This window comes from Palaemon carinicauda, chromosome 42 (assembly GCF_036898095.1).
Source record: "Palaemon carinicauda isolate YSFRI2023 chromosome 42, ASM3689809v2, whole genome shotgun sequence".
NCBI classification, from domain to species: Eukaryota; Metazoa; Arthropoda; class Malacostraca; order Decapoda; family Palaemonidae; genus Palaemon; species Palaemon carinicauda.
Window position 1 is genome coordinate 15,116,263 of NC_090766.1, and position 12,421 is coordinate 15,128,683.

Consider the following 12,421-nt stretch of genomic DNA (forward strand, 5'->3'; position numbering starts at 1 on the left):
GGTCGAAGTAATATTCAGAGGAACACAAAGATGAGAGGGAGAGAAATTTAGATTCGAACTGGGGAAGCAATTTCCCCAAGTTCAAAAGCCCTCTTGTCCATCACAATGCTTCAACATGAAAATTATATTTCTTGTTAAAGCACAATGACTTCGACAAGGCTTTCTCTCCTTAAGAGTTTGAAGGTGCTGAAGCTTGAGGCACTGCAGGAGGGCATGGCTGCCTCCGCAGCTGTTGGTCATGACCCTCTCAACCAAGCTGCTAAAGGGGAGTCCTGTCCAGTGAATCTCGTGTCCCTTGCTGATGCATCCTCCACAACTCTTCCACCTGAAGAGTTGCAGATGGGTTCTCTCTGAATTTCAGTCAGGTGTGCGATTCCCCCCCCCCCACCAGAGATAAGCACACTTGCTGAGCCTCATCAACAGGAGAAACCTTTTGATCCTCCACCCTTCGAGATTAGTCGCCCTTGTTGCCATCGTAAGATGGCTTCCGCATTTGATTGGATACTCCCTCGAGTACCTCGTAGGCAAGTAAGCGATTCTTTGCTACTCTGTTTTGACTCTTGGTCGCTTACTCCTAGGATTCATAGCATCTTTTCACCATGCCGATAAGGCACAATTGTATTTTTAATGAAAATTTAAAATTCCTGTTAAAGATCACCACGTGTCTTGTGAAATAGATTATGTACTTTAATACCTCCATTGATTTAGATTTGATCATATGAATAATTTGTAATTATTATATATTTTTAAAGAATAATATTTGAATGTAAATAGAGCTGTTGCTTCCTAGTGGGTTAGGAATCAATAACACTTCTCCAATACCAATTTCCACGAGGCCTATCTTGTTAATATTGCCAGCCTGTCCATCTTAGTGATTGATGCTTTAATAAGATGGTCAATTTTTATTGTAATACTTCTACTCTTAATTGTTTATTTCGCTCTGAATTCTAGTTTTGCCTCAAATTGGATTCATGGGGCTTAAGTCATTTTGCTTAATAGATTGTTGTTTACACTTACTCATTGTGTTACAGAAAGGAAACTAAGCCAATAATGTTTAATCAAATATTCTAAATTGTTTTATCTATTAGATAAGATCTCAAGAGATGGAAAGCCCTTGGAAACGATGGAATACCTGCTGAGATGATATTGGCTGAAAATGAAGCGACTACCAAAATACTTACAAGACTATTTTGTAGGATGTGGCGTGAAGAGGCAAATTCTGATGAATGGGAGCTTGGAGTGTTGGTGAAAAGGGCAAAAAAAAAAAGGTCTTGACTGATTGCAATAAGTACAGAGGCATCATAATTACGTCAGGTGTCATGAAAATATAAAGTATGCTCATTCTAAAGAGACTGGAGAGAAAGATTGATGAAAAGCTGAGAGATGAACAAGCTATATTACGAAAAGGTAAAAGTTGTACTGACCAAATTTTCATTTTAAGACATGTTTTATAGCAATGTGTAGAACATAGAAATCGACATTTGATGGCATTTGTGGACTATGTAAAAGCCTTTGATAGTGTGCACCGGCCAATTTTGTGGAGAGTCCTGCGTTATTATGGAGTTCCTCTTAAATATGTAAATTTGATTAAGTCTCTTCATGACCATATCAAGTGTAAAGTTGATGTTAGTGGAATCCTATCAAACGGATTTCCAGTGAACAGTGGATTACTCCAAGGGAATGTGTTGTCACCTATGTTATTCATCCTCCTCGTGGATTTTGTAATACATAGAACAGTTGGGGATGGTGGACAAGGATTGGACTGGATTGGTGAAAGGAAATTAGCTGACCTAGAGTATGCTGATGATGCTGTCCTTATTAGCAGAACACCACAGGGCTTGCAAAGCTTGCTTACCAGAATGCATGCAATATCACATGAGGTTGGGCTCAAGATAAATTGAAGAAAGACAGAGATGATGAGAACGGAATATGCAATGGAAGATGAGACATCATTGGAAGGTGGTGTAATCCTTTAAATATTTAGGAACTATGATTTCCAATACAAGATCTTTAGAATTTGAGTTTAATGAAAGATTGAAAAAAAAATCAGACAATGGCTAGGTTAAGTAAAATACGGAAATCAAATCGCCTGAAATTACAAATAAAAATCAGGCTATATATCAGTTTAGTGAAATCGATGTTACTGTATGGACATGAGTCGTAGTACAACAATGAAACAATATTCAATAGATTTTATAGATTTGAGAACAAAGCCCACAGAAGAATATTGGGAGTTAAATGGCAGGACAGGGTTAGAAATGAAACTATAAGAGAGATTACTTGAGAACCATATGTGGATGAGATAATGGTGAGGGGTAGATGGAGATAGTTTGGGCATACTCTTTGCACTCCCCAAGAGATTAGTTCACCAAACTTTCAACTGGGGTCCACAAGGCACTAGAATAGTTGGAAGACCCAGGCCTACATGGCTGAGGACTATGAAACGTGAAGTAGGAGATGATGAATGGGCGAAATATTGATTTACAAGCTCAAGATACAGAAGGCTGATGAAATCTAACCGAGGCCCTTTGCGTCAATAGACGTGGATGGTGATGATGGTTTGATTGTTAATTGGAAAATTTTATTCAATGTCTGAAGTTCTTATGAAGCGCTTCCGTTGTAAGTTTTGTCTCGTTTCTTTCTTTGAGATATTTTATCTTATGTCATAAAATGCTGATGCTGTAATAGGTTGGCCAAGATACCAATGTCATAAAATGCTGATGCTGTAATAGGTTGGCCAAGATACCAACCACCCATTAAGATACTGTTGCTTGAGAGTTATTGGGTTCTTTGACTGGCTAGATAGTACTACATTGAATACTCTTCTAGTTATGGCTCATTTTTCCTTTGCCTACACATACACCGAATAGTCTGGATTGTTATTTACACATTCTCCTCTTTCCGCATACACCTGACATCAATTATATAACCAAAAAATCTTCTTCTTTTCAGTGGTTAACTACAACACTGTGATTGTTCAAGGGCTATTTTCCATTTTGTAATGTTCGAAGTGACTCTTTAGCTATGGTAAGCAGCTCTTCTAGGAGAAGCACACTCCAAAATCAAACCATTGTTCTCTAGTCTTGTGTAGTGCCATGACCTTTGTACCATGGTCTTCCACTGTCTTAGGTTAGAGTTCTCTTGCTTGAGGGTACACTTAGGAACATTATTCTGTCAGTTTTATTATTTCCTTCCCTCACCGAGTTGTTTTCCCTGTTAGAGTCATTGAGCTTGTAGCATCCTGCTTTTCCAACTAGGGTTGTAGCTAAGCTAGTGATAATAATAATAATAATAATAATAATAATAATAATAATAATGATAATAATAATAACTAGTGTCTGTGAGTTTCGGGATTGCTAAACCCTCCGTTGTCTTGCCTCGTTCATCTACCTTTTGGGGAAAGCTGCAGCTTTTGACATTCATGAGCGATGGCACTAAGCATTCTCAGATAAGCCAACCTTGCCTTGCTTGTCACCACCTAAGATTATTTGACCTGCTTTTGGCTTGTGCAAGGCAACTTCCGAACCACCTGCAAGTGCTCTTGTGAGTATTGATGAGCTCTTTGGCAATGCTCCGGCTACAGAACAATGATTTCCTTATCTAGGGGGAGTTTTACACACTGCAGCCTCTGAGTTTCAGTCGCACTTGCACGAGGTCCTGCTCCTGACGAGGGTCTGTTCCCTTCTCTGGATGCACGCACTACTACAGTGGTGCTCACACATACCTCAGTTCGCTCTCTGGGAGAATTTATTGTTGACGACCAGTTCACTTACAAACGCCACTCGCCAAGAGTGCTTATGGATGTCCCTTCATTATCAAAGGACGAGCCGTAGTTTCAAGAGCTTGCGAAGGCTGTAAAGTATGCTGTAAGCCACCCTTTAAACATCTAATGCCTATTCATCTCTTGTTGTCAGGATCCAGCCCAGCTGTTGACCAGCACAGGAGTACTGCTTCCAAGCATGCCCATTTACAAAATGGCAGCACAATAGGTGATGTTCTTGGCTTCAGAAGCCGCAAACATGGAGCAGATTGCTAAGGCAACTTACTAAGCCGGTTCGTGGATTGACTTCTGGTCTGGCTCCGTTGGTTATCTGACTGCCAATGAGGATTTGGTAGATCCAGATAAGAAGAAAGCAATGTACATCTTTTTGCTATTAGGAGCAAGAGCTGTCGAATTTCTCGCTCACAACGCAGTCAATCAGTGGAAGAATTTGATCTTAAACCCGTGCAACTCTGTTGCCGAAGAGAGAAGCACTCAAGTTACATAACTCGTCAATGGTGGGTCCTTACTTGTTTAGCATGGAAGACAGTGACGCAGTTGCGGAGCGCTAGAGGAAGATGAGTCAAGACTTGCTCCTCTACAGGGTGGTGAGATCTCACCCCCACTCTTCGGTGCATCCTCCGTATAAAGACAGGTGCTTAAAAATGTGTCGGTAGCATCAAAGCAGTCCAATGTTAAGAAGCTAAACCCCTAGCAGCCATTTCTTGGCAAAGGCACTAGGGGAAAAGGAGGTAGAGGTGTTAAACAGTGTTAATTGGAATAAACAATTCTGTTGCTAGTACATTACGCATGTGGAGAAGTCCTTAATATGTTTTTAGTTTTATTTCTTACATTGTAATATATATTAAAATAATAATGCTGTATATTTGTATTTATGTTCCTCTTGTTTTTCTCTGTATTTAAGTTCTACTTAATATAAATTGTCCGGTCGGATTGAATTATTAGTCTGAATTATGGGTTTAAGAGAAAAACTCATCGTGGGTAATGATTTCATTTAACATTGATCAAGTTTAATACCAGAAACTACCCTCATAAGACTAAATCAGATAATCAGCAGCAGCAAATAAGTATTCATAAAAAAAAAAAAATTAAATAAAAAAATCAATTTAAAAAAAAATCTCATTTAGATGAAGTAAATGGATTTATTTGTTTTATTTTTTTTTAATCATGATTTTTTTAACCCTGGCTCATACCAATCGTATTTGTTTCCTTTGTTTTAAAGACGATTGGTGGATTCTTGCAGACTTGATGGTGACCTCCTCCTAAGCTGGGACAGGCTTCTCGCTTTTTGTCACGATGTGGGATCATCATAAATTTCAAGAAGTCCTCTCACCAATCCCTGCAGAAACTGGTATATCTCAGGATACAAATAAACACCTTAAAATGAAAAGCATTTTCATCTCAAAGCATAATCGATAGGCTCAAGAAGGCGGCTCAGACCTTCCTTTCACAAGACTTGCCACAAGCACATCTGTGGACTTCCCTGGAGCGTCTAGTGCCCAACGGACGTCTTTGCATTTGGTCTTTACAGTGGCATCTGAAGACCTTTTGGTCCCAGCACAGGGACCCTCCTGACCTTTGGGTACCATTAGGGACAGAGCAGAAGAGTGACTTGAGTAGGTGGAAAGCAGATGCCAACCTTCCCAAGGGAGTAGGATTTCTCTCTCCTCCCCCGGAATTGCTGCTTTTCACAGACACGTCAAAAGAAGGATGGTAGCTCACCTGCTGCAGCACATGGCCTCTGGGCTGTGGTCCGATTCTGATCAGCAGTTTCACATAAACTTTCTGGAGATGAGTTCAGCCTTTCTGGCATTCAAACACTTTGAAGGTCATTCGTAGTGTTGATGAGTGACAGCATAATGGTAGTGGCATATCTAAACAAGCAAGGAGGTACTTTTTCTGTCGTTAAAAAGTACCTGGATGTCTGGATACCTCAGGAGGTTGTCTATCGCAGTCTATCAGGTAAAGTGGACTATCTTCTGTGGCTGGTGTCGTGAAAGAGATGTCTATACATTTGATGCCACTATTCTATTGATAACAGAGTTTTTGTTATATCTCAGGGCAGTAAAACTTTGCTTAGTTTTGGTGGTGAAAGGCTATCTCTCAGCATTGAGACTTAGCTTTAGATTGAATGGGGTTAACATTTCCTGCGTGACGTAATTGTCTCTTCTCATACAGAGTTTCAAGCTTGCATGCCTCTAGTCGGAAGTTAGACCACCTCCTTGGAACGTAGTAAGAGTACTACTCTCTCTGAAAGAGCTCCTTGAAAACTGCTGCGTCAAGCATCAGGTCTCGACTTGACGCTTAAGAGTTTTCCTTCTCGCCCTTGCCTCTGCCAAGATGGTCTATTAATTGCATGCTGTTCCTTACAACATTACCTATTCAAGGGAAGGGGGCCAGGTAACACTCGGCTTTGTCTCTGAGTTTTTGGCTAAGACTCGGAATGTGGCCTAGTTTCGGGCCCTTTTAGATTTCAAGTCTTCATAGTTTAACCAGTGATCCTGATCAGCTGTTACTATGTCCTGTGAGAGTATTGAGATGCTATGTCAAGCACACAACCAGAGCTTCCCCACAAATAAAACGTTTGTTTGTGAGTGTGGTCAGGGTCGACAGGAGAGTCATTAAAGAAAACGATCTCGTTGATTTGGCAGGTTATTGACCATGCCTTGAATTCCGACTCTCTTCAACAATATCGAAGACCCAATGCTCATAACAATAGGTGCTCAAGTACATTCCTAGCATTTATGAGAAACTTCTGTGACACATGGTCTCCTAGTGGGCATCTGGCGAAGGCAGACAACCTTCTCTGCCCACTACCTGCAAGACGTTATCCACAGGAACCCAGATACTTTTACTCTGAGACCTGTGGTAGCCGGTCAACAATTGGTGTACACTACCTCATCTCCCTTACAAGACTAGTAGCAGTTGTTCGAGGGCAGACGTTACCCGGTATTAATCTGAGATGAATGAATAGAATGACTGGGCTTTTCTTCCCTCATCTTCCCCTCTCTTGGGGCACAGCATCCGAAGGACTCTGCAAGCTGGTCTACCACCGACTGCAGGTAAGAACCATTTTTCCTTGTGTGGTCTAAAATATTTTATATATTTTATGTCCCCAATCTCCCTGCGAGGAGGAGATGAGTAATGTCTAGATAGTTGTATGAAGTAGTGATTATCACTCTTTACTCTTACGTGGCCAAATCACAGTGCTTGTTTCCATTCATTCATCATGATTGCCTAGGCCGTCAACTCTACCAGCTTCCCAGACTGAGAGTTCACGAGATATCAGGGTACTACTCTCATGCTCTTCTTGAGCTCAGAGCTGTAACGTAGGTCAATTTTCCCAGCCAATTGGGTTTTGGACATCTACCCACCTAAGGATGAGTCTTCATACTAAAGAGAGATTGGTTTGTATTTGTGTAGGGACAAGTGACAGATTTGGAAGTAATTTGTATTTTTCCTAACTATACAAACCTAAACTCTCTACTCATAACTCATACCTGTCCTGCCATCACATGTTCCCCAAAGCTACCCCCACTAACTAATGGAGTGTCACTGACACCTCGCATAAAAGTTTATGGCCACGCTAAAAACATGTGTCCACAGTAAAGAGGTCAGGTTTCTATGGTTAGGTAAAATACAAATTATTTCCAAATTTGTCATGTTCTTGCTTATGTCATGCAATAATTAAGTTTTTTTTTTTTTTACTCTATGGAGTGGCTATAATGGCTTTGTATAGTGTATATATTTTAATCATTTGAATAAGCATATGGTTTTAATTAATTGTATATTTTCAAGACTTTCAACTTCTGCCAGTTTGCCTTCGCACAATAACTGAAACCAACATACTCATACTTTGTCTATGATTTAACCTTAAAAATTTAAGGTATAACTCGATCTTATTTGATTTATAGAAAATACAGTAAAGTATATTAATTAGCTGTGTTCCATATCATAATTAGAGTTTTCGAAAAAAAGTATTATTTATGTCCTCTCCTTAAATGTATCACATTACTGCACTCTAATTGTGGAAGAATTCAACCATTAATACAGCTTATTAATTGAAATGAATTGAAATTGCCAACATTTTTGGTCTTTGCAGTCACTGCAATGATTGTAAAATACGTGTCAACTTTACTTTAACAACTTTGCATACTGATTTTTATATACAAATGTAATGTGAAGTCCTTTGAAACCTTAATGGGATTCATTCTCTGTAGAGAGCTTTTACTTTGAAAAACAAATGCATAAATTTGCAGTTTGGTTTCCAGCAGAAAACACAATGGTGTGACTGCATACTCAGATGACAAAGTACTATTCTACCCTGTGATGGATAATGTTTTTTGGTGAACTTCCCCCCATTAACTTTTGCCGGTGAAAGTTGGTTTGACCTTGTCCAAACTAGCTCTGAAAAATTCTATTATATTTCTAAGTTAAGTGAGGCATTCTTATTTAGAGATTTTGATCATTCATCCACATTGCATTTAGAGAAGACAGTGCATCTAAAAGATCAAATATGAAATTATTAGTATTTAATACATGATTGAAATAACGATGTGAAATTTTAATTTATAACAAAATCATACAGTAATCATATTCTGACTTACCTTGTTCTATTCCTTGAAATGGAATCAGTTGAAGAGGTGCCTTAAATTCTACAAGTTTCTTTGTTGGTAGCGTTTTTTGTTCAGGATTACCAGGCTCTGGAGGAAGTAGAGTTTGGAGGAACAGTTAATTCTCGTTAGATATTTTACTTCTATTTTGTTGATGGAAATTTCCAAATTCCAAGATGAGATGGAAATTTCCAAATTCCAAGATGAGAAGCATTTTAATATATTAATTGGGTGCAGTATATATATATATATATATATATATATATATATATATATATATATATATATATATATATAAATATATACATATACATATATACATATATATGTATATATATACATATATATATATATATATATATATATATATATATATATATATATATATATATATGGTTATTGATTTATTCACGTTGTTCAATAAATTCATTTGTGGCTGAAGAACTACAACTACGAACAGCTTAACTAGATATGGTGCTATTTTGAATATGGAAACTATACTGGCAAGACTATGAATTTTTCATTGCACTGGTGAAATATAAAAGATAATCCACTAAATATTTACTCATGATTCTGTTTATTCGTGTATACCAAATATCAAATCAAACTAACACAATTCAGAAACTTTTAATATGATAACCTTTTTAAATTACTGAAGTGCTAGAATTAGAAGCAACCGCCAGTATTTTAAAGTAGTGCCTACCTGTTACATGTGTTGCCAATATCATAGAATTCCTTTGTTTAGAATAATGTAAAATCTCCATTCCTGAAATATAAAATTTGGTGTTATTATTTTATACCAAAGAATTAATGACATATTATATGCACTAAACCCTATATTTATAGATCAGTTTCCAAGGGATTTTTTAGCAGCTAAGCTGTGTTCTTGACTGCCATTGTTAAGTAATTATGGTAATAATATTTGGCAATCATCATTATTGGCATTATCATTGATGTTGAGATTATAATAAGCATAGCTTTTATTATTCCTACTATTAGAATCAATAACGACGATAATAACAATAATAAGGATGATATTAATTGTTACTAAGAATACTTAATGTAACATTACAATTTAAATAATCTTTTTTTTATTACCAGTTATGTGTGTATTTGTACTGGCCACAATGACCACCTTCAATTTTCCACACTTCCTCAGTTTTTGGAGTCTCTTTGCACTACAAGCAAACGAGAGAAACGTTTACCTTCCTTTCAAGGAAGGAAATATATTTTTGGTCATCATCAATAAATCTTATTGCGCCAATGTCGACCCCATAGGAGGATGTTGTCATTTGCTTCTCTGAGGTCTTGATCTGTGCAATGAAGGCCCAGTGGTCACCTTTGTAGGATGTGTTTCATTGTTTATAGTGTTGCCTCACATAGGCATTCAGGGTTGGTGGCTAATGCCCATTTGTAGTGGTTATCTCCAGTTTTGCCCACTTTCACCCATATTTTGTTTTAGAGTTACCCAATCCTTCCTAGTAAGGGTTGCTCCACTGAAGAAGGCCTTCGTTTTGGACTGGGCAGCACCTCATTGGAAGGCCATCTCTTGCTTTCACACCACTTCTCTAAACTGTGAGCAGCTGACCGGGTTGGTTTTAGTCCATCCACGGTTGCAAAGTTTTTTTCGGGATGTCAGTTTTCACTTTAGTCGTTGAGTGGATGGCTTGGGTCATTAGTTTGTTTATTCTTTTCAGTTTTTGTTAGTATTTCTCGTCGAATATAGGGTGGTGGGATACCAGCTACTTTGTATAAAGATGGTAGATGTGTTGATTTTAGGGTGCCAGTAATAATTCGACATGACTTATTTATCTCTGGGGCTACCTTATCTGCATGGCATGATTTTTCCAACATTGGTGCACAGTACTCTGCAGTAGAGTAACAACTACCTTATTTGCATGGCATGATTTTTCCAACACATGCCCTGGTGCACAGTACTCTGCAGTAGAGTAACAACTACCTTATTTGCATGGCATGATTTTCCCAACACTGGTGCACAGTACCCTGCAGTGGAGTAACAGCTACCTTATTCACATGGCATGATTTTTCCAACACTGGTGCACAGTACTCTGCAGTAGAGTAACAACTACCTGATTTGCATGGCATGATTTTCCCAACACTGGTGCACAGTACTCTGCAGTGGAGTAACAGCTACCTTATTCACATGGCATGAATTTTCCAACACTGGTGCACAGTACTCTGCAGTAGAGTAACAACTACCTTATTTGCATGGCATGATTTTCCCAACACTGGTGCACAGTACTCTGCAGTGGAGTAACAGCTACCTTATTCACATGGCATGATTTTTCCAACACTGGTGCACAGTACTCTACAGTAGAGTAACAACTACCTTATTCGCATGGTATGATTTTTCCATCACTGGTGCACAGTACTCTGCAGTAGAGTAACAACTACCTTATTCGCATGGCAGGATTTTTCCAACACTGGTGCACAGTACTCTGCAGTAGAGTAACAACTACCTTATTCGCATGGCATGATTTTTCCATCACTGGTGCACAGTACTCTGCAGTAGAGTAACAACTACCTTATTCGCATGGCATGATTTTTCCATCACTGGTGCACAGTACTCTGTAGTTGAGTAACAAAGTGGCAGGGTTATTTTTCTGAGTATCGGGGTCTGTTCCCTAGCTGGGGTTGGTGAGTTTGCTGAGGAAGTTGTTCCTAGTTACTATTTATTATTATTATTATTATTATTATTATTATTATTATTATTATCCAAGCTACAACCCTAGTTGGAAAAGCAAGATGCTATAAGCCCAAGGGCTCCAATAGGGAAAAATAGCCCAGTGAAGAAAGGAAATAAGGAAATAAATAAATGATGAGAACAAATTAACATTAAATTATTCTAAAAACAGTAACAACGTCAAAACAGATATGTCATATATAAACTATAAAAATTTATGTCAGCTTGTTCAACATAAAAACATTTGCTGAAACTTTGAACTTTTGAAGTTCAACTGATTTAGTTTTATTCTTGAGCTTTTTACCGAAGAGCATTCTGTCAATGGTAATACCTAATTTACTTGGTAAGGGTGATTTTCTATTTTTTTGTCCCTTCACTTGATCTTTAGCTTTCTGTTTACTTGGCGATTGTTGAGGTGGAAGGCATACACTTGTGTTTTGCTTGGATTTGCATTGAGGTGCCCCTCTTTGTAGTAGGTGGAGAGAGTATTCAGATCACTTGACATTCTTTCTTCGATAATGGTGAAGTAGTCTGATTGTGTGGAAATACACAGATCGTCCTTATATATGTACCTGTGGTGGGTCATTTTATATAGATGTTAAATAGCGTCGGCACCAGTATTAACCCTTGTTGAAGGTCGTTTTTCTGGATCCTCCATCTACTTTGCCTGCCATCCATTTATATGAAGAATCGCCTATTGGTAAGAAATTATTCAATGATCTGGACTATGCTGGTATTCTTTATAGTTTGGGCCACCTTCAGGAGTGCTCTATGGTTTACTATGTCATATGCCACTGTAAGATTGACAAAGACTGTGCCGGTGATTTGCTTCTTCTCAAACATGTCTTCAATATATTTTGTCTGGTTTAATACCCGGCTGCAGCAGGATTAACCTGCTCTAAAGCCAGATTGGTATGTCGACATTTGATTGGATACAGCTAAGACCATTTGTTTGTATAATTTGTACATGATACACAGTCAGGAGATTGGTCGATAGCTTTTGGGGGATGATGGATCTTATCCTGGTTTCAGTAAGGCCATTACTCTCACTCTTCTCCAAATCTTTGGGATTTGGTAGGTCGTTGCACAAGAATTGAATAGCGACAGGAGCTATGTTTTTTTTTTTTTTTTTTCTTTTTTTTTTGTCTGAAATGTGAGATAATCTTTGTTGTTAGGCCATCAAGACTGGATGTCTTGACAGATTTGAGATGTTTCATGGCATCATTTAGGTCTTCTAAGTTGAACAGTTGGAAGTTTTGGTCACTGCCTTGTATGACACTGTCCATGCCCTGTCTCATTTTCTTTAGGTAACCCCTGTCTTTG

The 12,421-nt window shown here is 38.3% G+C and overlaps 2 protein-coding genes across 3 annotated transcripts in view; one reads left to right on the plus strand and one right to left on the minus strand.

Moving 5' to 3' along the window:
• LOC137633195 (facilitated trehalose transporter Tret1-like) overlaps positions 1–12,421 on the plus strand; it is a 138,167-nt gene that overhangs the window by 44,054 nt on the left and 81,692 nt on the right. The gene's annotated exons all lie outside the window — the stretch shown is intronic.
• The window catches only part of LOC137633309 (uncharacterized), a 33,954-nt gene that overhangs the window by 1,574 nt on the left and 19,959 nt on the right, over positions 1–12,421 (minus strand). The window contains exons 2-3 of the mRNA XM_068365529.1: positions 9,098–9,160; positions 8,389–8,484 (exon numbers count right to left, since the gene is read on the minus strand). Of these exons, the coding sequence (XP_068221630.1) occupies positions 8,389–8,484; positions 9,098–9,160 (159 nt within the window). The remainder of the gene's footprint in view (positions 1–8,388; positions 8,485–9,097; positions 9,161–12,421) is intronic.